Source organism: Colossoma macropomum, unplaced genomic scaffold, assembly GCF_904425465.1.
Source record: "Colossoma macropomum unplaced genomic scaffold, Colossoma_macropomum, whole genome shotgun sequence".
Classification (NCBI taxonomy): Eukaryota; Metazoa; Chordata; class Actinopteri; order Characiformes; family Serrasalmidae; genus Colossoma; species Colossoma macropomum.
Window position 1 is genome coordinate 5,590,519 of NW_023494805.1, and position 24,483 is coordinate 5,615,001.

At 40.4% G+C, this 24,483-nt stretch overlaps 1 protein-coding gene across 2 annotated transcripts; it reads left to right on the forward strand.

Moving 5' to 3' along the window:
- Window positions 1-992: 992 nt before the first annotated feature.
- LOC118825950 (E3 ubiquitin-protein ligase TRIM39-like) lies at window positions 993-22,558 on the forward strand. Of its 2 annotated transcripts, XM_036596832.1 has the most exons (8): window positions 993-1,163; window positions 1,587-2,143; window positions 18,409-18,429; window positions 18,511-18,606; window positions 18,725-18,958; window positions 19,054-19,201; window positions 21,352-21,378; window positions 21,469-22,558. In XM_036596832.1, exons 1-8 carry the CDS (start codon window positions 1,001-1,003, stop codon window positions 21,996-21,998), a joined length of 1,776 nt encoding a protein of 591 aa, XP_036452725.1. In that variant the 5' UTR covers window positions 993-1,000; the 3' UTR covers window positions 21,999-22,558. The 2 variants fall into 2 exon arrangements, with proteins under 2 accessions (XP_036452725.1, XP_036452726.1); XM_036596833.1 differs by lacking the exons at window positions 993-1,163; window positions 1,587-2,143 and adding an exon at window positions 17,353-17,444 and having other exon boundaries at window positions 17,840-18,429; window positions 21,469-22,555.
- Window positions 22,559-24,483: the final 1,925 nt, after the last annotated feature.

Here is a 24,483-nt window from a genome sequence, read left to right on the forward strand (position 1 = left end):
CAACCAAAAATCCATATCCTGAAATGATATCTCTATTTTAATTCTCCATAAAAATCGCATACACTCTCAGAAATAAAGGTATGGACCTATCTCTGTTCAGTGGGGCTGTGAACTCTTATCTGCTTCTGCTAGGTACAGTCAAAAGGTGCATCAGACTCATTCTTAACAATAACATTAACTTATAATAAATAACTATCAGTTGTATCTTTCACATTCAATTGATTTCAAGTATTAAAAACAGCTGATAATAAATATCTATGTGAATCTGAATAATACTTTATTTTATTTTAAAAGTACTTCTCTTTCCCTGAACAAAATATTCCAAGGCCTGCTTTGCTGAGTAACAAAGTTTTAGCACTCAGCATGGATAAAATATCAGCCTTATGCTAATCATTTTTTTCTCAATATCAAACCATAGAATAAACCACGATTAAAACTACAAAACTTTGTGTATATATATATATATACACACAAAATGTTACTGGAGGTTTTAAACACCTCAGTGTCACTGCTGGACTGTGACCACTGTGACCACTGATGAAGGACTAGAGGATGACCAACACAAACTGTGCAGCAGCAGATGAGCTATCGTCTCTGACTTTACATCTACAAGGTGAACTGACAAGGTAGGAGTGTCTAATAGAGTGGACAGTGAGTGGACACAGTGTTTAAAAACTCCAGCAGCACTGCTGTGTCTGATCCACTCATACCAGTACAGCACACACTAACACACCACCACCACATCAGTGTTACTGCAGTGCTGGTAATACCTGCTCTGTGGGGGTCCTGTGGAGGTCCCGACCATTCAAGAACAGTTGAAGAACAGGGTGACAAAGTATGCAGAGAAACAGATGGACTACAGTCTGTAACTGTAGAACTACAAAGTGCTCCTATGTGGTCAGTGGAGCTGATAAAATGGACAATGAGAATAGATACAAGGCTGGTGTACCATATAAAATGAGTGTATGCTGTTCTCTGTTTTGGATATGTTGAGAAAAAGATGGACATTTCCCCCACCTGGTGGCCAAAACTTGCAAGTGATGTAGTGGGCTTGGCCTCACGAAGTCACGGTGGAGAAACGAAAGTCAAGGCAAAGGCTGTTCCAGTAATAGAATCTCAGTGTGAAGCTTCTCCAGACATCCTTAAAGGAACTTACACTGCAGGTAAAATCTAAAGGAAATGGGGGGAAAAGGGGGCCAGAGAGGTGAACCTGTCATGTATCTCTTAAATGAATTTGTATTGTTTTGTTATGCAGCTGATGAGACTATTTTTTTGCTGTTTAGCACATTTATAGCTTCTTCTACTTTTATAAACCAGCTCTGTCACCTGTAAGATTTATTTATCGTTTCAAGTACTAAGTAGTTCTTTTTAGTTACAGTCTTACCAGCAGTTAGAGATCACAGCAGGTTTTAGAGCACATTAAACAGATGCAGTGTGAAGCTGCTTAGTCAGGTGAATGAGGATGAATCTGCCTTTTTCAATGTCGTTCAGTAATAAAAAAACATACAGTGTGATCAGTTTATGAAAAGTGTGGAACATTCTATCTGATGTCAGTCATCTTAATGATATCTCTCCGTCTTCATCAGTCATGGCTTCCTCCAGCAGTCTCCTGTCTGAAGATCAGCTCCAGTGCTCCATCTGTCTGGATGTGTTCACTGATCCAGTCACGACTCCATGTAGACACAACTTCTGCATGGTCTGTCTCAAAGAGTGCTGGGACAGCAGTTCACGCTGCCAGTGTCCAGTTTGTAAGACAGAATTCTCCAGAAGGCCTGATCTGTATGTGAACACGTTCATCTCTGGACTGGCTGCTCAGTTCAAGAAGTCAGTTCAGGAGAAATCCAGCAGAGGCCCACGTCCTGGCTTTCTGGTGCTCCATGAAATCCTCAGTGGAAAGAAAAGTCCAGCTCTGAAGTCCTGTCTGATCTGCAAGGCCTCTTACTGCAAGACTCACCTGGAACCTCATCAGAGAGTTTCTGCCTTTAAAAGCCACAAACTGATGGACCCTGTGGAGAACCTGGAGGACTACATCTGCCAGAAACATGAGAGACCCCTGGAGCTGTTCTGTAGAAATGACCAGACATGTGTGTGTCGGTTCTGCACTGAAGGAGACCACAAGACTCACAGCACTGTTCCTATAGAGGAGTTCCTATAGAGCAGCTCTCCCACACTGAGGACCACCTCCACCTCCTACAGGTCAGAGTCCTTCTGTTTCTCCATAGTAATGCAGTCCATCACAGGACAGCACTCCCCATGCTGAGGGGTTTCTCCTCTCTCCTGCTGGACTGTAGGTTTACCCGTCCCTCTGCAGCCGTCCACACACCAAGAACTGGCCTGACGTCAGGATCAACACTCATCTGAGGGTGGAGACTCTGAGGAGAGCTCTGTCTCGGCTTCGGGCAGAACTCAGTAAGGAGATGAAGAAGCTTCCTGAGATCAGTAAGTACTTACATTCTTCTAAGAAAAGGAAATGTAATGTCAGAAAGTTAGAGCCTAAAACAAGAACTGGTATTTTGGTAAAACTTTACTGAAAGATTGTGTTCATAGGGTTATGTCACACTTACATAAGCCTTTCATGACTGCTAAACCTAATAAACATCTAGCTAATTCAGCTGTCATTAAGGCTGCATTAGTAAATTTGCTGTGAGGATGACATACCTAGGTCAAGTGACACATTTTTGCTGACATTAGGTTGTGTAATGTAAGGTCGTGTCCAGCAGGCTGGATTACTGCAATGGTCTTTCTACTGGCCTTCCCAAGACCACAGTTAGGCAGCTACAGCTTATTCAAAATCCAGTTGCTATCGTATGTAACTCTCTGAATGGCCTTGAACCACAGTAATTGCTGATCTGCTTGAAGTATTCAAACCCAATAGGCCTCTCCAGTCACTTCTGACCGGTCAGTTAGTGGTACCCAGAATCAGAACCAAACAGGGTGAGGCAGAACTCAATCATTATGCTGCCAACTGCTGAAACAAACTCCCAGATGAGGTCAGATATGCTCCTTTAAGTTTTCTTTGCCTTTGTTTAGCACTGCGCTTTATCTGGGCACTTTCTTTCATTTCTTGAATTGTCTTATATCTTCAGCACTTTAATTTATTTTTTTTTATATATTTGTAATAACATTTCTAAGGTGATAGATCTCTGGATGTCATAAGCCTTATTATTTAATATTGTGGTGTCAGCGAAGAAGACGCGGGAAACGTTGCACTGTAAAGGCGAATGCTCTTTTATTGAACAAGCAACGGAGAACCCTTGTTCAGTGCTCCTGAACGCCCCGAAATAGCAGGCAGGTCATTTCTAGCCACGCATTGTCCATTTATGATGGTCAAACCCACACTAACTAACCCCACAGCCCAGCACAGAATGCTGCTCAGTTACACATACATGAACCCAGCAACAGCAACATTAAAAACATTTAAGGCTCTCCTTATGAGGAGCACAGCACCTACTGAGAGCCTCCGTGTGTGGCCGCTCTGAATGGCCACGCCTTCCACACTCCCACGGCTGCACGAGCCAGTAGCGTAGTAGTATTGTGTAACACTTTCATCTTTTTTGTACTGATACTCTGCAATGCCAGAGTTTTGTCTGGTTTTATATGAATTCCTATGGCAATGCCATGACACTGAAATGACAGTTATGTAAGCTTTATTTGCTTTGAACCTTACTTAAAGTGAGCAGTCTGTGTTTCTGTTTTCAGCCTGCTCATGGAGTCATTTCTTGTTTTACAGACATTGTACAATCATACCAATCTCAGGAATATCATTAATTATTAACTAGAAATAAAATATTACTTAGCACAATTTTCTCTGTTACCAACGTTACACTGGTAACAGTCCGGGTTCTTTTCTTCTTTGGCCCAGAGAACACAATGTCTATTATTTCCACTGTACACCAGCCCATTTCAGATGAGCTTGAGCCCAGAGAAATTGGTGGCGTTTCACAATATTGTTAACATATGGCTTCCGCTTTGCATAGTGCATTTTCAATTTCAGTGCTGCATCTTTCAGATGAACAGTATTTATTGACAACGCTGTCAAAGTATCCCTGCGCCTATATGGTGATGTCCATCAAAGAAGCATGCCGGTTTCTACTGCAGTGCCGTGTAAAGGTTTAAAGATGCACTTGTAGTTCTACAGTTACAGACTGTAGTCCATCTGTTTCTCTGCATACGTCGTTAGCCCCCTTTTACCCTGTTCTTCAGTGGTCAGGACCCCCATGGACCCTCACAGAGCAGGTACTATTTGGGTGGTGGATCATTCTCAGCACCTGCTCTGTGAGGGTCCATGGGGGGCCCTGACCACTGAAGAACAGGGTAAAAAAAAAGAGAAACCAAATACTACTGTTTTACTGATGGTCAGAGTGGTCAGCTGTTTGAAGCCATCAATGCTGTGTGGAAAAATACTGACTCTTCTTTCTATAAAAGACTGTCTCAAGTTTACGCACAAGACTTTTAACATTTAAAGACATGTTTGAGAAATGTGTGATCTCGCACACTAACTCACTGCATCTATTTGTTAATAATTTAAGCTAAGGCCATTAAAAACTTGGCCCATTTGAGAGTGTAGATCACAGTGATGTAGTTCATGCAAATCAGGCATTGAACACAGGAAAACTGTTTTCTACTAGCAAATAATATTGTCGTTATTGTTTCCCAAACAGAATTCAAGAGGATTCAGCAATATGCAGGTTTGTGGGCTTTTACTGATCACATCACTGTGTGTTTCTTCACCATTACCTTCTGTTATAATGGGTTAAAATGGTGTGTTTCTCTCTCAGTTGATGTGACTCTGGATTCTGATTCAGCTCATCCTGCTCTCGTTCTGTCTGATGATGGGAAACGGATCACATGTGGAGACACAGAACAGAATCTCCCTGAAAACCCAGAGAGGTTTGATCAGTGTCTCTGTGTTCTAGGAAAGGAGGGGTTCTCCTCAGGGAGATTTTACTATGAGGTTCAGGTCAGTGGGAAGACTGAGTGGGAATTAGGAGTGGCCAGAGAGTCCAGTAACAGGAAGGGAGATATTATACCTAGGCCTGGGAATGGATACTGGACTGTGTGGCAGAGAAATGAATATGAAACTCTCTCTGCCACCCACTCCATGAAACAGGCTCTCCAGAAGGTGGGGGTGTTTGTGGATTATGAGGAGGGTCTGGTCTCCTTCTATGATGTTGAGGCCGGGTCTCATATCTACTCTTTCACTCGTCAGTCTTTCACTGGGAAACTCTATCCATACTTTTGCCCCTGTAACAATGATGGAGGTAACAACTTGATACCACTAATCATCACGCCTGTTGAACATGACTAACATTTTTCTCTAACAGAACCTTTTTATTAAGACAAAAACACTATTGATCTCTGATATTTTGGACTGTGTTACCAAATGAACGCTAAACCAAAGTGACACATAATTGGACCGTGTTCTCAGATATTATACACGTTTAACCCTTAATTTGCGTCACTTCTGGCCTTCATAACTTCAGAACAGTTTAAGATACAAACGTGATCCACATATCAGGACAGTCAACAGACCCGCCCCTAACTAGCAAGTGTGTCATTGAGCTGTGACATCAGCATCAGTGAGTAATTTGGCTTGGAAAATGCTGATTTTATTGCTCTGCTGTTTGCCCTTCATATTCCAACAAAGGGTTAAAACAACAACACGATTCACACATCAGATCACTCATCAGACTCTGCCTCACCATCCAGAGTGATTTCATTCACCTGTGACCATCAATTAGCCAGCAGTCCAGCTCCAAAATCATCCAAACCCCACTCGCTGCTGTTATACTACATCTCTGCTTTTGGCCTTCATATTATAAACAAAGGGCTTTCAGTCTGCATTGAATTTGAGTATTAAATATATATGATATTAAATATGCAACTCAATTAGTAATTAAAAATAAAGCCTGTCTTGCTGTGTATCAGAGTTTTAGCACTCAGCATGAATCCAAGAGGGACAGAATATCAATAAAAAAACATGTCCGCCTTATGCTAATTATGCTAATTGTTTATTTTTACTCATAATAACCAACAGAATGAATCAGCATTAAAATGATTGCACTTTTAGCTCACAGACACTCCAGACTGACTATTTCTGAAACGATAACTACTACTTCACTTGTTTTCAAGATCTCTTTAATTAAACAAAACACAAAATTCTGCTGGCGCTAGGTAACTTTTTGGTCAGAAATGACCCAAATTCATAAAGATGTCAAATTTACATGTCAAACAATGGCATATCTGAGTAGCCCAGGGTCTCCTGAAAATAACAACATATGGCATGTGTGACTGTCTCATGTAAATACTTTATAAGTCCAATTGTAATTGTAATTGATCCAAAAAATACCCCAATAAGTCCCTTTAGGTTTCTTAGGGTTAATCTGAACACAGTTAATCAGTATGTAAATAAGAGATAATTGTTTCAGTGTATGTTGTCTTCTACTGTAGAGCCAGTCTTCTTGTGTTCACTTCAAGGATATATTGTAAGCTTTGCAGCTTTATTGTGTGATGATCTTCAGTAACATGTACTTTGGACTATTTGGACCACACACTCTATGATGTCCCACCTGAGTTCTAAGCCATTGCTCTTGTTTGGTTTCTAACTGTTCACTCTGGTTTTGATTCCTTCAGCCTGGGTATTGTAGCTGTGGTCAGACTGCAGGCAAATCGGATTTGTTTCTTAAATCAGGTCTTTGTATGGAGCCCCACTGATGACATCCTGCATAAATGAAAATATTGTGTGGGAATGAGATCCTAATGCATTCCCACGACTAAGTAAGGTGTGGGAACAAGATAATTAAGGTTTGACCACAGCTTAAAAACAGGAGATACCCTGTGTGTCCAGAGTGACTCTGTGGGGATTTCAGCCATGATCCAGTCAGTAATCCAGTTCAGAGAACCACCGATCAGATCCTGTTTACCTCCATTTTAAATGCCCAGTTTAAATCTCCATTTAAAAACCAGAGCAACGTGTTCGGTATAAAAGTTTCCATCGTGTCTCAAACAGTCCTCTGATTGACTCAGACTCTGCCTTTAAGTGCTCATAATCAGAATTCACAGCTAAATACGCATAAAATGACTGAAATGCAGTCACACTTAGCTTGATTAGCTGTGCCGGAAAAAGGCGATGAAATGGCGAAAAAAAGTGATAAAATGGCCTTGTCCCATTCGCACTTTCCCTCTTTCCCTCAAAATCACACAAACAGGCCCTAAAACACATTTTGACAGATAAATAACAATAAATATGACAAATATGATTATGATGAAAAATGAGTAATATTTACCACTTTCAGTTTATATTGATTCTGCCTTACGCTAATTATGCTAATTGCTATTTATACTCATAATAACCAACAGAATGAATCAGCATTAAAATTATTGCACTTTCAGCTCACAGACACTCCAGACTAACAATTTCTGAAAAGATATCTACAACTGCACTTGTTTTTAAGATCTCTTTAATTAAAAAAAAATCCAAAATTTAGCAGGTGCTAGGTCAATTTTTGATCAGAAATGACCCAAATTCATAAAGATATCAAATTTCCATCAGCATTTACATGTCAAACAATGGCATGTCTGAGTGGCCCAGGGTCTCCTGAAAATAACAACATATGACACGTGTGACTGTCTCATGTAAATACTTTATAATCGCAACTGTAAGTGTAATTGACCCAAAATACAAAAAAAATAAATAAATCCCAAGAATTTTAGAGATTTTTAAATTTTGTTTTCTAAGGGTTACTAAGGCCTGATCTTGTTCCAACACCTTAATAAGTCATGGATTTGCTTTAGGATCTTATTCCCACATGTAAATATCCCGTGGCCATGTGTTATTTTTATTTATATGGGATTTCACCAGTGGGGCACCGTACGTTTTATATGATTTTCCGTGTCGTTATTTGCAAGTGATCCGATCAGATTTATGTGTCCAGATATCACCAGCCTATCTGCATGGGTTGCCATGGTAACAACGTAGGCGTCAGTAGCTACGTAGTTTTGCTGGTAACTACGTGGTCAGCAGATTTTAGGAGAGATGGAGGAGCATCATCTCCCCTTCCAAACTCCAATTTTTCTGGCATAAGCATGAATCTTTGGCACTCTTATTAAATCCCAGCAGTTCCGTCTCTCTGGATTTGACATCATCGTTGTTTGTTGCGTTACGAGTGAAACACACTTCGAAATCCAATTTGAGCGTCCAGAGCGGCCAGACTGAGACACATCTGTAAAAATCTGATTGGATCCTCATTTCAAATCACCTCCAAACGTGGTTTGGATTAGTGCTGGACGATTTTCACGATTAATGAAATGGTGGGGCAGTCATCGGCTGGAGGTTAGGGAACCAGCCTTGCGACTGGCGCCTCTCACAGGTCTGTGTGCTGACCTCAGCTGAGCATGGTAGAAAAAAAACACAAACACTCCAAGATGGAGGCCGGCGGCGCTTCGCAGAGGATTGAACTTGTACCAAAGACAGGTGGAAACATCAGTTCAGTGGTGTGGAAATTCATGTAAAGTGTAAGTTGTGTCAAAAGACAGTTGCAACCAAATGTAGCAGTACGACGAACCTGTTCCAGAACTTACGACTCAAACACCCAGTGGAACGGGAGCAGTGAGTGAAACAACGTGATGAAAATGGGCAAGTTTACCTGTCAGCGGGCATCTCTCCAGCCTGAAACAGTAGATAGGCTTGTGTTCCTTTCAAGAAACCTGTAAGGAACCATGTTTTTGCACTTTTCTTAATGTAAGGAGGTCACGCTCGCACGCTATTTAAAGCAAGAGTTACTTGTGAGTTTTAAGGAAGCTGCTTGCTTTTCTTAAAAGAATATCACTAATTAAGACGGTTCTTTTATGTTTTAATCATTGTTTTTTTCTGTTACAAATTTTGTTGTGCTTGCACAGTTTGAGTCATTTGAAAGAATATTTAAAAGTAACCACTATTTGCACAATTTAATAATTATAAGTGGTGCTGTTACTGTATTTGCACTTCTGCAGTCGTTTAAATTAAAATGCAAAAAAGAAATTGTGCCTTTTTTCAACGGCATTATACAAGAACCAAAGAAATCGGAATCGAGATAATAAATTTGAAAATAATTGAGATTTTACTTTTTTGCAATATCGCCCAGCCCTAGTTTGGATTCGATTTGCAAAAAATTGGACTTCATTTGTTTTTTTGCTGTGCAGACTATCAAAAATCAATCTGGATACAATCTGGTATGTCAAAAATTGGATTTGGGCTGGCAGTCTGAACATAGACTAAGATTTTTCTGTTTATTATTTGCACTATTTGTTGTTCTGGAGTGGGGAATAGAACTACTGCCATTTGGCTCAAACTTTGTCTATTAAAAAAATTGAGTGCCACAATAATCACATAGACAAACAACATTCATATACTGGTTGGAGTTGTAAATATGGCGCAGCAAGAAGTTAAATTCTTTGTTTTTCTGGGTTTTTTTTTTTGTAATTTTAATTTCAACCCTAATTCTCATTACTGTAAAGCTGTTTCTCATTACTGATACTTGTGTAACGTCCTTTCTTGCTCTGTCCTCGTCTTTTTCTGTTTCAGTCTTTGTTTTGTTGTTTCTCTGTGCCATGTGCTTTTGTTGTTGTTTTGGTCTGTGTCTCCTCCCTGGTCCTACCCCCTTGTCATCTGTCCCAGTCTAGTAGTCTGTAGCCCCGCCCTCTCATTAGTCCCAGGTGTCTTATTTCCCCTCAGTGTATTTATACCCCTGTGTTTGCTCAGTCCCATTTGTCTTGCATTGTCCGTTACCCTGTTGCTGTTGTCACTGTTTTCACTGATCTTGTTGGTAGGTTTTGTTTCTAGTTTAGTTCTTTTTTCTTCTGTTTTGTTTCATCATGGACTTGTTTGTTCTATGAACCTCTGGACTCTGTTAAATTTGATTTAAATAAAAGCAACTTGCACTTCATCCAGCCTCGTCACCTTGTATGTCACAATTTTCCTTTTTTTTTTCTTTTTTTTTTTACTTTCTTGCAATTGGGAAAAAAGTTTACTTTACTTTTAACTGTTGAATCTCTTATTTAACATGTTGTCAAAATCAAAATGATGCACATTTTAGGTATAAGCTTTAAAAAACTTAATAAAATCAAAACAGGAATAATATATATTAATTATAGATTTGTCTTACACAACAAACCTTACTGTGTCATGTTAATGAGAATTTGGTTAAGTTGGAAATGTTACTAAATATCATTTAAAATCAATTACATCAGGTTCAATCATTCAACCAGGCATCATCGTTTGTACGTCCAGTAAATAAAAATAAATAAATCAAATTTCAGTCAGTTTCATTTTTTCAAGCTGGGTCCCAAAGCCGAACATTTATGATTTAACAAATCTAACAAAGCCAAAAATTTAGAGATTTTTTTTTTATTCAGGTTGTTTCACAAACTGTCTTTTAGAACAAGAAAAGTCAAGTCAGAGTTTATTTATAGAGCGCTTTTTACAACAGGTGTTGTCACAAAGCAGCTTTACAGAACAAGCTGGGTTCAAGTCCCCATGAGCGTCACCAGTGGCGACAGTGGCACAGACAAACTCCCTAAGAGCAAGAGGAAGAAACACTGAGAGGAACCAAGACTTAAAAGGGGAACCCATCCTCCTCTGGTCGCCATAGAATAACATAAGAGCAGCATGGACAGAGAATAAGGTTTTAACATTAATATGAAATATTAAAAATACAGAGAAGACATGAGTAGGCATATAATTCCCACATCAGTCATGTTCTATCATCACTCTGATTAAACAAATCAATAATAAGCTCTTGCTGATCTGAATTCTAATCTAAAGAGCTCATGTGCTTGTTTTAGAAAATCATGGGTTATCTAACAGGGCCGGAGTGGGACTTGTTTTCAGACTGGGAGTTACATGATGCAGAGCAAGCCCAGCCCTAACTCCATTTCTCCTTCAACACACACAGACCTTGTCTGAAATCTACACATTCTCATCTTCTACATTTCTTACTCTTTATGTATAATTCATACACTGCGATAGCCAAGGTCATTAACTAGTGCTCAAATGAAAACTAGAGAAAGCTTTTGTCTTAAATGTGACAATAATGACAACATGCTACAAACTAATGCTAAGTAAGTTAAGGTCAATGCTTCTCACTGCCCACCTGCTCGGATATGTCCTCATCCTCCTTAGGTAACTTTTTCATTCTTATCTTCTCAGTGCCTCCTTTTTTTTTGCAGTTCTTGTTGCTGCTGTCCATCTTCACATGATTCACATATGAAAGCTGCTACATCAGTAATGCAGAAACAGTACTGAACTCTGTAGAGCACCAGATTCACACCGTCATGCTGAATTTGATACACTAATCTCTCGAGTCTGTGGTGGCTTCTTATTCAAATTTCTGTTCTGCCTTAAAAAGTGCAGGAATTACATGCTAGCACCAGTACAGGTGTGTATCGACCAAAATTTAAATCCAGTTCAGACGCTGTTTCAGTTGTTACACGCTTTCTTGTTATACACATTGTGTTTGGCTGTGAGTCATACCTGTGTTCAACGGTGGTGGGAGAGAGGTGAGCAAGCAGGCAGGCAGGCAGGTAGGTATGTAGACAGGCAGGCAGCAGGCAGTAGACAGGCAGGCAAGCAGGCAAACAAAGGAGTAGACAGGCAGGCAGGCAGGCAGGTATGCAGTGGTTTTATCAAATTGCTTAAAAGTTCAAAATAACCAAAAAGGTGGGCTTCTAAAGTGCAGATTCCAAATGTACAAAGTTTTCAAAATGACAAATGAAGAGGTTAAGCAGTAAGCTTTAAACAATAAGCATAAGCGGTGAAAAACTGTTTGTTCCCAACGTCTTCCATGTCTAAGCTATGAGGCTGTGCCTGTGCCTAAGGAAGACGCCATCTTAACTGGTGGTGTGTCAAGTGTCAAAATAAGAGTTTCAAGTGAAAAGCCATTAAATCTAAATCAAAATAAACATCTCTCAAGGAAAATAAATTTAAACTCAAATCTGGCTCCTATAAGGTGTGTGAATGTATAACAAAGCTACCAGACTGATGTCTTTCTCACATAATAATAATAATAATAATAATAATAATACTTTATATAGCACTTTTCATGCCGGTGGCAGCTCAAAGTGCTTTACAGACAGATGATAAAGTTAAACAATAATACAACAGATCAAATTAAAAAAATAAATACAAGACAGAGTTTTAATTAAACGCTGAGTTAAAGAGATTCATTTTTAGATGCTTCTTAAAAGTGAGCTCTGAGCTTGACTGTCTAATAAAATGTGAACTGAGTTTCACAGTTTAGAAGTAGAATAACTGAACGAGTCTCTCTGTTTTCTGTATTTTACAGAGGGTGTTTGTAGAAGGTCAGTATCTGCAGATCTAAGATCATAAACAGACAGACACTCTGTGATGTAATCGGAGCTTTAAGGTTATTTAGAGCTTTAAAATCTATCCTGAGTGATACAGGCAGGCAGTGCAGCTCTTTTAAAACAGGACTGATCTGATCTCTCTGTGTTGTTTTTGTTAGGATGCTGCCACATTTTGTATGATTTGTAAAGGATGTATTGTTTTCTTAGGAAGTCCAGTAAGAAGATCATTACAGTGATCAACTCTGCTGTAACAAATGCATGAACAAGTTTCTCTGTGTCGCTCTGAGATAGAAAAGGCCGAACTTTACTGACATTTCTCAAATGATAGAAAGCTATTTTAGCCACTGTGTTTACATGTGGAATAAAACAGAGCTTAAAGAACCAAGTTTCCAATAAAGCAGCTTCTGAGTTTTTGTACCAAGCAATCAGTGATTTAATTGTAGAAAATTTTGTGACATCCACTGAAAAATATTTGACACACAGCTGGTCAGTCTGTCTACAGAGTCTTGATCATCAGAAGGAATATAAATGTATAACTGGGTGTCGTCAGCATAGCTATGAAAATTTATACTATGTTTCCCAATGAAATCACCTAGAGGTAGCATGTACAAAAAGAAAAGCAAAGACCCTAAAACTGAACCTTGAAGGACTCCACAAGAAATGCCAAATCTTTTTGATAAATGATTTCCCATTGAAACCATGAACTGCCTACTACCTAACTGTTTCTGAGTCAATGTAATACATTTTAAAGTAACTTTCAAGTACTTGGGCCCAATGGCATGGTGCATTATCCTGCAGGAATATCCCATCATTGTGGAGGTACATGAAGTCCATAAAGGGCTGCAAATGATCACCAGTCAACCATCAATAGTGAAACGGTCAAGGACGTGTTCAGACGGACCAGTGGACCCAAACCGTACCATGAGAACACACCCTACACCAGTATGAAACCACTACTAGCATGCACAGTGCCTTGTTGACAACTGGAGTCAATGGCTTCATGGGCTTTGCACCACACACAAACCCTACCGTAAGCCCGAAACAATTGGTACTGTGACTTATCAGACCACGCCACATGTTGCTAGTCCTCCAGGGTCCAGTTATGTTTAGTTTAGTCATGTTTAGTCACCATAACAACTTCAGTTAGGACTGAATTTAGGACAGTAGCTATTACAGAACAACAGTTTTTAAGTTCATAATCTTATCCATTAACTCCAGGTGAGAAAACAGTATTACAGAAGCATCCAAAACAGACAAAATTTCCTAAATACTGTCCTAAATTTAAAACCCCAGAGATCTTTTAAGTTCTGTTTTAACCATCAGTTTCTGTTATTTTATGTAGTGACAGGCAGCATAGTCCATTACTAGCATAAATACATGACATTTGTGTTGAAAAAAAGTGCTTTGACCTCTGAGGGTTTATTTTTCCAACGCTGCATTTTAAAAATCTCAGACAGACACTGCAGACATGATCTCTGCCATCCCCTGTCGTAGCAAAAAGTAAGCACTTGTAGTAACTCAAAATAAAACTCAAAGCACCAGGATTGGCAGGAAAGGCACAATTTCTTTTATTAAGATTAAGGCTCTCCAGCAGACAAGCATTAATCTGAGTTGGCCCAGGTAGCAACTGACCAGCTCGCAAAAACTCACACTTCTTATACTCTTTCTGGGCAAGGGGGGGTTAACACCTGGCTCCTCCTTGCCCCTCCCAATTATGTAATCTCTTTTCTGATTTGCCACCATTATCTTCAAGAAAATTCCCACCAATATTTTCAAACCCAAAAGTAACATTTTTGGCTCGTGACATCACTCCTTGTTTCCCAGCCCTACCATTGGGCCTTCTTGCGCCAGATCCGGCCCCCGGCCCTGCCAGACCACCAGGCCTCCTTCCACAGACCACCATCCAGGCATCCTCACCAGCAGGTTCTCATGGCCGGCAACTGTCCCCCAGCCAGACTCCACTGTCGAGCCTCGTCGCGGTGCCTTGACCGCCCTCGCCTCCCATCTTCACCATGCTACTTGTTCTTGTACTTCTCAGACAGGATCGGTCATCTCCCCCGTTTTACCTTGTTAATATTAATATTTTGAACATACTGTTTCAAAGGAATGACCTTTCATTACGGGAAACCTGCCGCTCAGTGCTAATGAACAGCCGTGAAGCAGGGTAAGTCACCTCCAGCCACACATATCCAGTCCATGGTGACCAGTAAACCCTCTCAATCAGTGTCACAGCACAGTCAGAACATCATAAACATCACATATACACACATATAATGTCCCCACAGTCACAACTATTTAAATGTTTTTAAGTCTCTCACCACTTCCACTTCTCCTTGGTGCTCTGTGCTCCGCATGGCCATGCCTCCCATGCGTCCCTGGCCATTGAGATTTGTTGAACAATCTTCAAAATGTTTGGAATGAAAGTAAACTATATTTTTCTGCATCCTATTAAAATTGGTTTATGAGTATTTACAGTTTGAAGGGTCTTGCTCAGGAAATCTCATACAAACCCAGTTCCAAAAAAGTTGGGACAGCGTGTGAAATACTAATAAAAACAGAGAGCAGTGGTGAGTAACGTCTACTGCACCTGTATTAAGCTGAAAATAGTACAAAAACACAAACACAATGTTTGATGTTTTACCTTATGAACATTATTTTTTGTAAATATATACTTATTTCAAACTTGATTGCTACAACACATTTCAAAATAGTTAGGACCTACCTGATGGAGACAAACAACAGAATTTATCTGACAAACCAGAGAGGTTTGATCGTTGTGTCTGTGTTCTGGGAAAGGAGGGGTTCTCCTCAGGGAGATTTTACTATGAGGTCCAGGTCAGCGGGAAGACTAAGTGGGATTTAGGAGTGACTGCAGAGTCCAGGAACAGGAAGGGGGAGATTACACTGAGTCCTTTGAATGGATACTGGACTGTGTGGCTGAGAAACAAAACTCGATATAAAGCTCTGGACACTCCCCTAGTTCTCCTCTCCTTGAATCAGGCTCCCCAGAAGGTGGGGGTGTTTGTGGATTATGAGGAGGGTCTGGTCTCCTTCTATGATGTTGAGGCCAGGTCTCACGTCTACTCTTTCACGGGTCAGTCTTTCACTGAGAAGATCTATCCAGTGTTCAGTCCCTGCACCCTTAATGGAGGTAAAAACTCAGCACCGCTGATCATCGTGCCTGTTGGACATGATAAATGAGGTTCTTCTCATAATCTTATAAAACAGATTGGATCTCAACTTCATCTGGCCCTAGTATGAGAAGGGCCTGTATGACTGTAGGGAGGGGGGGACTTTGAGAACTTGGAGTGCAGCCTTTTCTTTAATTTGCAAGGCCTCTCTACTCTTCAATAAACAAAGAAATGACCAAGATATGAACTGAGAAAAAGTAGTAGGGCTGAATGATTTGGGGAAATATCTCATTGCAATTTTTCCAACTAATATAAACTGAGATTGAGGCCTCATTTATTTTGGCTGAGAAGACCAGGATATCCACCTTTTCTGGCTTGAGGCTTGACCCTTGAACGTAGTGTGCCAAACTACCACTAAGTTGTGGTTGTAATGTCACAACACATGGTGGTTTGATTGCCTCTGATTGGTCTAACTCATCTACAGGCATTTCACAAACTCTAGGCTCAATAAGTTTTCAAAAACTTATTAGGCTCAATTTTCCCTCTTAAAACTTAAATCAACATTTTTTTATTAATGCACACACTTTAAAAAGACGGTTCTTCAAGGGTTCTTTAGTAAAGACAATGATTATATATAGAACCATAAACACTCAACGACCCATTTGCATGGTTAAAAAGTTCTTGGCATTGATAAATAGTTCTTCAGATTTATGGAAGTCTAGATTTATAAGTCTGTATAGTACCTTTTTGAAAGGTTTCTATATAGCAACAAAACTTTCCTCTCTTGTTACAAGCCTGACATTGTAACAAGAGCAGAACTCTTTATGGTGCTATATAGAACCATATACAACACATTCTCCATCGATCTGCAGACCATTTCACCATGCAGAGAACCAATTAAGCATGCAAATGGGTCTTTGAGAGTTCATGCTTCTATATAGAATGATTGCCTTTACTAAAGAATCATCTGTTTAGGAAACCTCGAGGAACTATCTTCAGCGTAGTGTATAAAAGGGAGGGTGCAAAAAGTCTATCTCAGGAGAAGGAATTGTATAGGAAGTTTGACTGCAAAGTAGAGGAACTTCAGGCGTGGTCCTCCTCCCAAACTCCAGGTAATTCATAACTCTGCTTATTATGTAATGAAATGTTTGCACTCTGACGTTTAAGAGTGAATAAATAAACATATGGATTAATCACTGACTTTATTTCCTGTGTATTGTGTTCATGTAACCTGCCTCTTATTCCTTTTCTTATCATTAGAACAGACAAAACTATTGTCAATTATTATTCAAGCATCACAACCATTTTCCAGCCTCTGGTCTTCTAGAAGCAATAGTAACCTGTAACTACTAGAACTAGTGAAAAACTAAAAACCTCCTCCTTGTTTCTACGCTCACTGTCCATTTTATCAGCTCTGACCTTACATCTACAAGATGGACTAACAAGGTGGGAGTGTCTAATAGAGTGGACAGTGAGTGGACACAGTGTTTAAAAACTCCAGCAGCACTGCTGTGTCTGATCCACTCGCACCTCCACAACATACACCAACACATGATAATACCTGCTCTGTGGGGGTCCTGACCACTGAAGAACAGGGTAACAAAGTATGCAGAGAAACAGATGGACTGCAGTCTGTAACTGTAGAACTACAAAGTGCTCCTATGTGGTCAGTGGAGCTGATAAAATGGACAGTGAGAATAGATACAAGGCTGGAGTACCTTATTAAGTGAGTGTATGTTGTTCTCTGTTCTGGATATGTTGGGAAAAGGTGGACATTAGGACTCTGTGGTAATGGTACATTTCTCCCACCTGGTGGCCAAAACATGCAAGTGCAACAAAATTAGTATGATATGATGGGCGTGGCCTCATGATGCCACGGTGGAGAAACGAAAGTCAAGGTAAAGGCTGTTTCAGAAACAGAATCTCAGTGTGAAGCTTCTCCAGACGTTTTTAAAGGAACTTACACTGCAGGTAAAACTAAAGCAAGTGGGGAAAAATGGGCCAGAGAGGTGAACCTGTCGTGTATGTTTTTTATTGTTTCGTTATGAGACTATTTTTTTGCTGTTTAGCACATTTATAGCTTCTTCTACTTTTATAAACCAGCTCTTGTAAGATTTATCTATCGTTTCAAGTACTAAGTAGTTCTTTTTAGTTACAGTCTTACCAGCAGTTAGAGATCACAGCAGGTTTTAGAGCACATTAAACAGATGCAGTGTGAAGCAGCTTAGTCAGGTGAATGAGGATGAATCTGCCTTTTTCAAAGTCGCTCAGCTAATAAATAAAACATAGTGTGATCAGTTTATGAAAAGTGTGGAACATTCTATCTGATGTCAGTCATCTTAATGATATCTCTCCGTCTTCATCAGTCATGGCTTCCTCCAGCAGTCTCCTGTCTGAAGATCAGCTCCAGTGCTCCATCTGTCTGGATGTGTTCACTGATCCAGTCACGACTCCATGTGGACACAACTTCTGCATGGTCTGTCTCGAAGAGTGCTGGGACAGCAGTTCACGCTGCCAGTGTCCAGTTTGTAAAGAGGAATTCTCCAGAAGGCCTGAACTACGTGTGAACACCTTCATTGCTGGACTGGCTGCTCAGTTCAAGAAGTCAGTTCAGGTGAAATCCAGCAGAGCTCCAGAGAAACGTCCCTCCAAAGCTACAAAGGTTCTGTGTGACTACTGCAGTGAGGAGAAGCTGGAGGCTGTAAAGTCCTGTCTGGACTGTGGAGTATCTTACTGTGAGACTCATCTGAGGCCTCATAAAACTACAGCTAAACACAAGAAGCACAAGCTGATGGACCCTGTGGAGAACCTGGAGGACTACATCTGCCAGAAACATGAGAGACCCCTGGAGCTGTTCTGTAGAGACGACCAGACGAGTGTGTGTCAGTTCTGCACTGAAGGAGACCACAAGACTCACAGCACTGTTCCTGTAGAGGAGGAGAGTGGAGAGAAGAAGGTGAGGAGCATTTAGAGATTAATCCATCTTATTTCTCTAAATTAATGATTGGCTTTGTTATAATGTGTCTAAATGTCACAGACTCAGCTGGTGAAGACCCAGGTAGAAGTTCAGCAGATGATCCAGGACCGACTGAAGAAGATTGAGGAAATCAAACACTCTGTAAAACTCAATAAAGTGAGTCTACATGATGACCTGAACTGTAGTCACTACTTTCATTCAAGTATTATACACTTTCTACATTTCAACTGATTAAAACACAACAAGTTAGTGTAAATGAATGATCTCCTGTTAGATAATCACAGAGGAGGAGAAAGCAGACAGTGAGGAGGTCTTCAGAGCTCTGCTGCGCTGCATTGAGAGAAGCCAGGCGGAGCTGCTTGAGGTGATGGAGGAGAAGCAGAAAGCAGCAGAGAGGCAGGCTGAAGAGTTCATTAAAGAGCTGGAGCAGGAAATCACTGAGCTAAAGAGGAGAGACACTGAGCTGGAGCAGCTCTCCCACACTGAGGACCACCTCCACCTCCTACAGGTCAGAGTCCCTTTGTTTGTCAATAGTAATGCAGTCCATCACAGGACAGCACTCCCCATGCTGAGGGGTTTCTCCTCTCTCCTGCTGGACTGTAGGTTTACCCGTCCCTCTGCAGCCGTCCACACACCAAGAACTGGACTGACGTCAGGATTAACACTCATCTGAGGGTGGAGACTCTGAGGAGAGCTCTGTCTCAGCTTCAGGAAGAGCTCAGTAAGGAGATGGAGAAGCTTCCTGAGATCAGTAAGCACTTACATTCTTCTAAGAAAAGGAAATGTAATGTCAGAAAGTTAGAGCCTAAAACAAGAACTGGTATTTTGGTAAAACTTTACTGGAGGATAGTGTTCATAGGGCTATGTCACACTTACATAAGCCTTTCATGACTGCTAAATCTAATAAATATCTAGCTAATTCAGCTGTCATTAAGGCTGCATTAGTAAATTTGCTGTGAGGATGACATACCTAGGTCATTTTTGCTGACATTAGGTTGTGTAATGTTAGGTTGTGTCCAGCAGGCTTGATTACTGCAATGGTCTTTCTACTGGCCTTCCCAAGACCACAGTTAGGCAGCTACAGCTTATTCAAAATCCAGTTGCTACCGTATGTAACTCTCTGAATGGCCTTGAACCACAGTATTTGCTGATCTGCTTGAAGTATTCAAACCCAATAGGCCTCTCCAGTCACTTCTGACCGGTCAGTTAGCGGTACCCAGAATCAGAACCAAACAGGGTGAGGCAGCATTCAATCATTATGCTGCCAACTGCTGAAACAAACTTCCAGATGAGGTCAGATATGCTCCTTTAAGTTTTCTTTGCCTTTGTTTAGCACTGCGCTTTATCTGGGCACTTTTTTTCATTTCTTTTAATCCCTTATTTTATTTTTTTTATTTGATTGTCTTATATCCTTAACACTTTAATTTATTTATTTTTTACTATCTTTCTAAAAACCTTTCTAAGGTAATAGATCTCTGGATGTCATAAGCCTTATTATTTAATATTGTGGTGTCAGCGAAGAAGACGCACAAAACATTGCGCTCTAAAGGCAAATGCTCTTTTTTTGAACAAGCAAGGAAGAACCCTTGTTCAGTGCTCCTGAACACCCGGGATAGCAGGCAGGTCATTTCTAGCCATGCATTCACCGTTTATGATGGTCAAACCCACACTAACTACCCCACAGCCCAGCACAGAATGACACCAATAACACATACATAGAGCATGAACCCAGCAACAGTAACATTATAAACATTTGAGGCGCTCCTTACAAGGAGCACGGCCCCTACTGAGTGCATGGCCGCTCTGCATGGCCACGCCTTCCACGCTCCCACAGCGGCACGAGCCAGTAGCGTAGTAGTATTGTGTAACACATTTATGTTTCATTGTGATGGTTTTTATAGTGATACTCTACAATGCATTGAGGAATGTTATTCTTAAACTGCTGGATTATTTGCTGACCCCATCCTCCACAACAGTAGCCTCAGGAACGATGCTGTCTAGTAAAGTTTTACTGATATTTCTTTCTAGAATATTCTCTAGATTACTGTTAAAAGGTCCCATCTATGTGAAGTCACTAGCACTTTGTAGTTCTACAGTTACAGACTGTAGTCCATCTGTTTCTCTGCATACGTCGTTAGCCCCCTTTTACCCTGTTCTTCAGTGGTCAGGACCCCCATGGACCCTCACAGAGCAGGTACTATTTGGATGGTGGATCATTCTCAGCACTGCAGTAACACTGACGTGGTGGTGGTGTGTTAGTGTGTGTTGCGCTGGTCTGAGTGGATCAGACACAGCAGTGCTGCTGGAGTTTTTAAACACCTCAGTGTCACTGCTGGACTGAGAATAGTCCACCAACCAAAAATATCCAGCCAACAGCGTCCTGTGGGCAGCGTCCTGTGACCACTGATGAAGGACTAGAGGATGACCAACACAGACTGTGCAGCAGCAGATGAGCTATCGTCTCTGACTTTACATCTACAAGGTGGACTGACAAGGTAGGAGTGTCTAATAGAGTGGACAGTGAGTGGACACAGTGTTTAGAAACTCCAGCAGCACTGCTGTGTCTGATCCACTCATACCAGCACAACATACACTAACACACCACCACCACGTCAGTGTTACTGCAGTGCTGAGAATGATCCACCACCCAAATAGTACCTGCTCTGTGAGGGTCCATGGGGGTCCTGACCACTGAAGAACAGGGTAAAAGGGGGCTAACAAAGTATCAGAGAAACAGATGGACTACAGTCTGTAACTGTAGAACTACAAAGTGCACCTATATAGTAAGTGGAGCTGATAAAATGGACAGTGAGCGTAGAAACAAGGAGGTGGTCAGAATGTTATGCCTGATCGGTGTAAAATAATAACAAATAATATTGTCTGTTATTGTTTCCCAAACAGAATTCAAGAGGATTCAGCAATATGCAGGTTTGTGGGCTTTTACTGATCACGTTACTGTGTGTTTCTTCACCATTACCTTCTGTTATAATGGGTTAAAATGGTGTGTTTCTCTCTCAGTTGATGTGACTCTGGATCCTGATTCAGCTCATCCTGCTCTCGTTCTGTCTGATGATGGGAAAGAAGTCACATGTGGAGACACAGAACAGAATCTCCCTGAAAACCCAGAGAGGTTTGATCAGTGTCTCTGTGTTCTAGGAAAGGAGGGGTTCTCCTCAGGGAGATTTTACTATGAGGTTCAGGTCAGCGGGAAGACTGGGTGGGAATTAGGAGTGGCCAGAGAGTCCATTAACAGGAAGGGAGATATTATACCTAGGCCTGGGAATGGATACTGGACTGTGTGGCAGAGAAATGAATATGAAACTCTCTCTGCCACCCACTCCATGAAACAGGCTCTCCAGAAGGTGGGGGTGTTTGTGGATTATGAGGAGGGTCTGGTCTCCTTCTATGATGTTGAGGCCGGGTCTCATATCTACTCTTTCACTCGTCAGTCTTTCACTGGGAAACTCTATCCATACTTTTGCCCCTGTAACAATGATGGAGGTAACAACTTGATACCACTAATCATCACGCCTGTTGAACATGACTAACATTTTTCTCTAACAGAACCTTTTTATTATGACAAAAACACTATTGATCTCTGATATTTTGGACTGTGTTACCAAATGAATGCTAAACCAAAGTGACACATAATTGGACCGTGTTCTCAGATATTATACACGTTTAACCCTTAATTTGCGTCACTTCTGGCCTTCATAACTTCAGAACAGTTTAAGATACAAACTTGATCCACATATCAGGACAGTCAACAGACCCGCCCCTAACTAGCAAGTGTGTCATTGAGCTGTGACATCAGCATCAGTGAGTAATTTGGCTTGGAAAATGCTGATTTTATTGCTCTGCTGTTTGCCCTTCATATTCCAACAAAGGGTTAAAACAACAACACGATTCACACATCAGATCACTCATCAGACTCTGCCTCACCATCCAGAGTGATTTCATTCACCTGTGACCATCAATTAGCCAGCAGTCCAGCTCCAAAATCATCCAAACCCCACTCGCTGCTGTTATACTACATCTCTGCTTTTGGCCTTCATATTATAAACAAAGGGCTTTCAGTCTGCATTGAATTTGAGTATTAAATATATATGATATTAAATATGCAACTCAATTAGTAATTAAAAATAAAGCCTGTCTTGCTGTGTATCAGAGTTTTAGCACTCAGCATGAATCCAAGAGGACAGAATATCAATAAAAAAACATGTCCGCCTTATGCTAATTGTTTATTTTTACTCATAATAACCAACAGAATGAATCAGCATTAAAATTATTGCACTACTTTTAGCTCACAGACACTCCAGACTGACTATTTCTGAAACGATAACTACTACTTCACTTGTTTTCAAGATCTCTTTAATTAAACAAAACACAAAATTTTGCAGGCGCTAGGTAACTTTTTGGTCAGAAATGACCCAAATTCATAAAGATATCAAATTTACATGTCAAACAATGGCATATCTGAGTAGCCCAGGGTCTCCTGAAAATAACAACATATGGCATGTGTGACTGTCTCATGTAAATACTTTATAAGTCCAATTGTAATTGTAATCAATCCAAAAAATACCCCAATAAGTCCCCGAAACTTTAAGTTTCTTAGGGTTAATCTGAACACAGTTAATCAGTATGTAAATAAGAGATAATTGTTTCAGTGTATGTTGTCTTCTACTGTAGAGCCAGTCTTCTTGTGTTCACTTCAAGGATATATTGTAAGCTTTGCAGCTTTATTGTGTGATGATCTTCAGTAACATGTACTTTGGACTATTTGGACCACACACTCTATGATGTCCCACCTGAGTTCTGAGCCATTGCTCTTGTTTGGTTTCTAACTGTTCACTCTGGTTTTGATTCCTTCAGCCTGGGTATTGTAGCTGTGGTCAGACTGCAGGCAAATCGGATTTGTTTCTTAAATCAGGTCTTTGTATGGAGCCCCACTGATGACATCCTGCATAAATGAAAATAATGTGTGGCCATATTAATGTGTGGGAATGAGATCCTAATGCATTCCCATGACTAAGTAAGGTGTGGGAACAAGATAATTAAGGTTTGACCACAGCTTAAAAACAGGAGATACCCTGTGTGTCCAGAGTGACTCTGTGGGGATTTCAGCCATGATCCAGTCAGTAATCCAGTTCAGAGAACCACCGATCAGATCCTGTTTACTTCCATTTTAAATGCCCAGTTTAAATCTCCATTTAAAAACCAGAGCAACGTGTTCGGTATAAAAGTTTCCATCGTGTCTCAAACAGTCCTCTGATTGACTCAGACTCTGCCTTTAAGTGCTCATAATCAGAATTCACAGCTAAATACGCATAAAATGACTGAAATGCAGTCACACTTAGCTTGATTAGCTGTGCCGGAAAAAGGCGATGAAATGGCGAAAAAAAGTGATAAAATGGCCTTGTCCCATTCGCACTTTCCCTCTTTCCCTCAAAATCACACAAACAGGCCCTAAAACACATTTTGACAGATAAATAACAATAAATGTGACAAATATGATTATGATGAAAAATGAGTAATATTTACCACTTTCAGTTTATATTGATTCTGCCTTACGCTAATTATGCTAATTGCTATTTATACTCATAATAACCAACAGAATGAATCAGCATTAAAATTATTGCACTTTCAGCTCACAGACACTCCAGACTAACAATTTCTGAAAAGATATCTACAACTGCACTTGTTTTTAAGATCTCTTTAATTAAAAAAAAATCCAAAATTTAGCAGGTGCTAGGTCAATTTTTGATCAGAAATGACCCAAATTCATAAAGATATCAAATTTCTGTCAGCATTTACATGTCAAACAATGGCATATCTGAGTAGCCCAGGGTCTCCTGAAAATAACAACATATGACACGTGTGACTGTCTCATGTAAATACTTTATAATCGCAACTGTAAGTGTAACTGACCCAAAATACAAAAAAAATAAATAAATCCCAAGAATTTTAGCGATTTTTAAATTTTGTTTTCTAAGGGTTACTAAGGCCTGATCTTGTTCCAACGCCTTAATAAGT

Coding starts and splice junctions, on each gene's coding strand:
- LOC118825950 (XM_036596832.1), top strand. CDS start 1,001: ATGGACATTTCCCCCACCTGGTGGCCAAAACTTGCAAGTGATGTAGTG. Junction 2,144..18,408: donor ACAGCACTGTTCCTATAGAG/GAGTTCCTATAG, acceptor GTTCCTGTAGAG/GAGGAGAGTGGAGAGAAGAA. Junction 19,202..21,351: donor GGAGAAGCTTCCTGAGATCA/GTAAGCACTTAC, acceptor TTTCCCAAACAG/AATTCAAGAGGATTCAGCAA.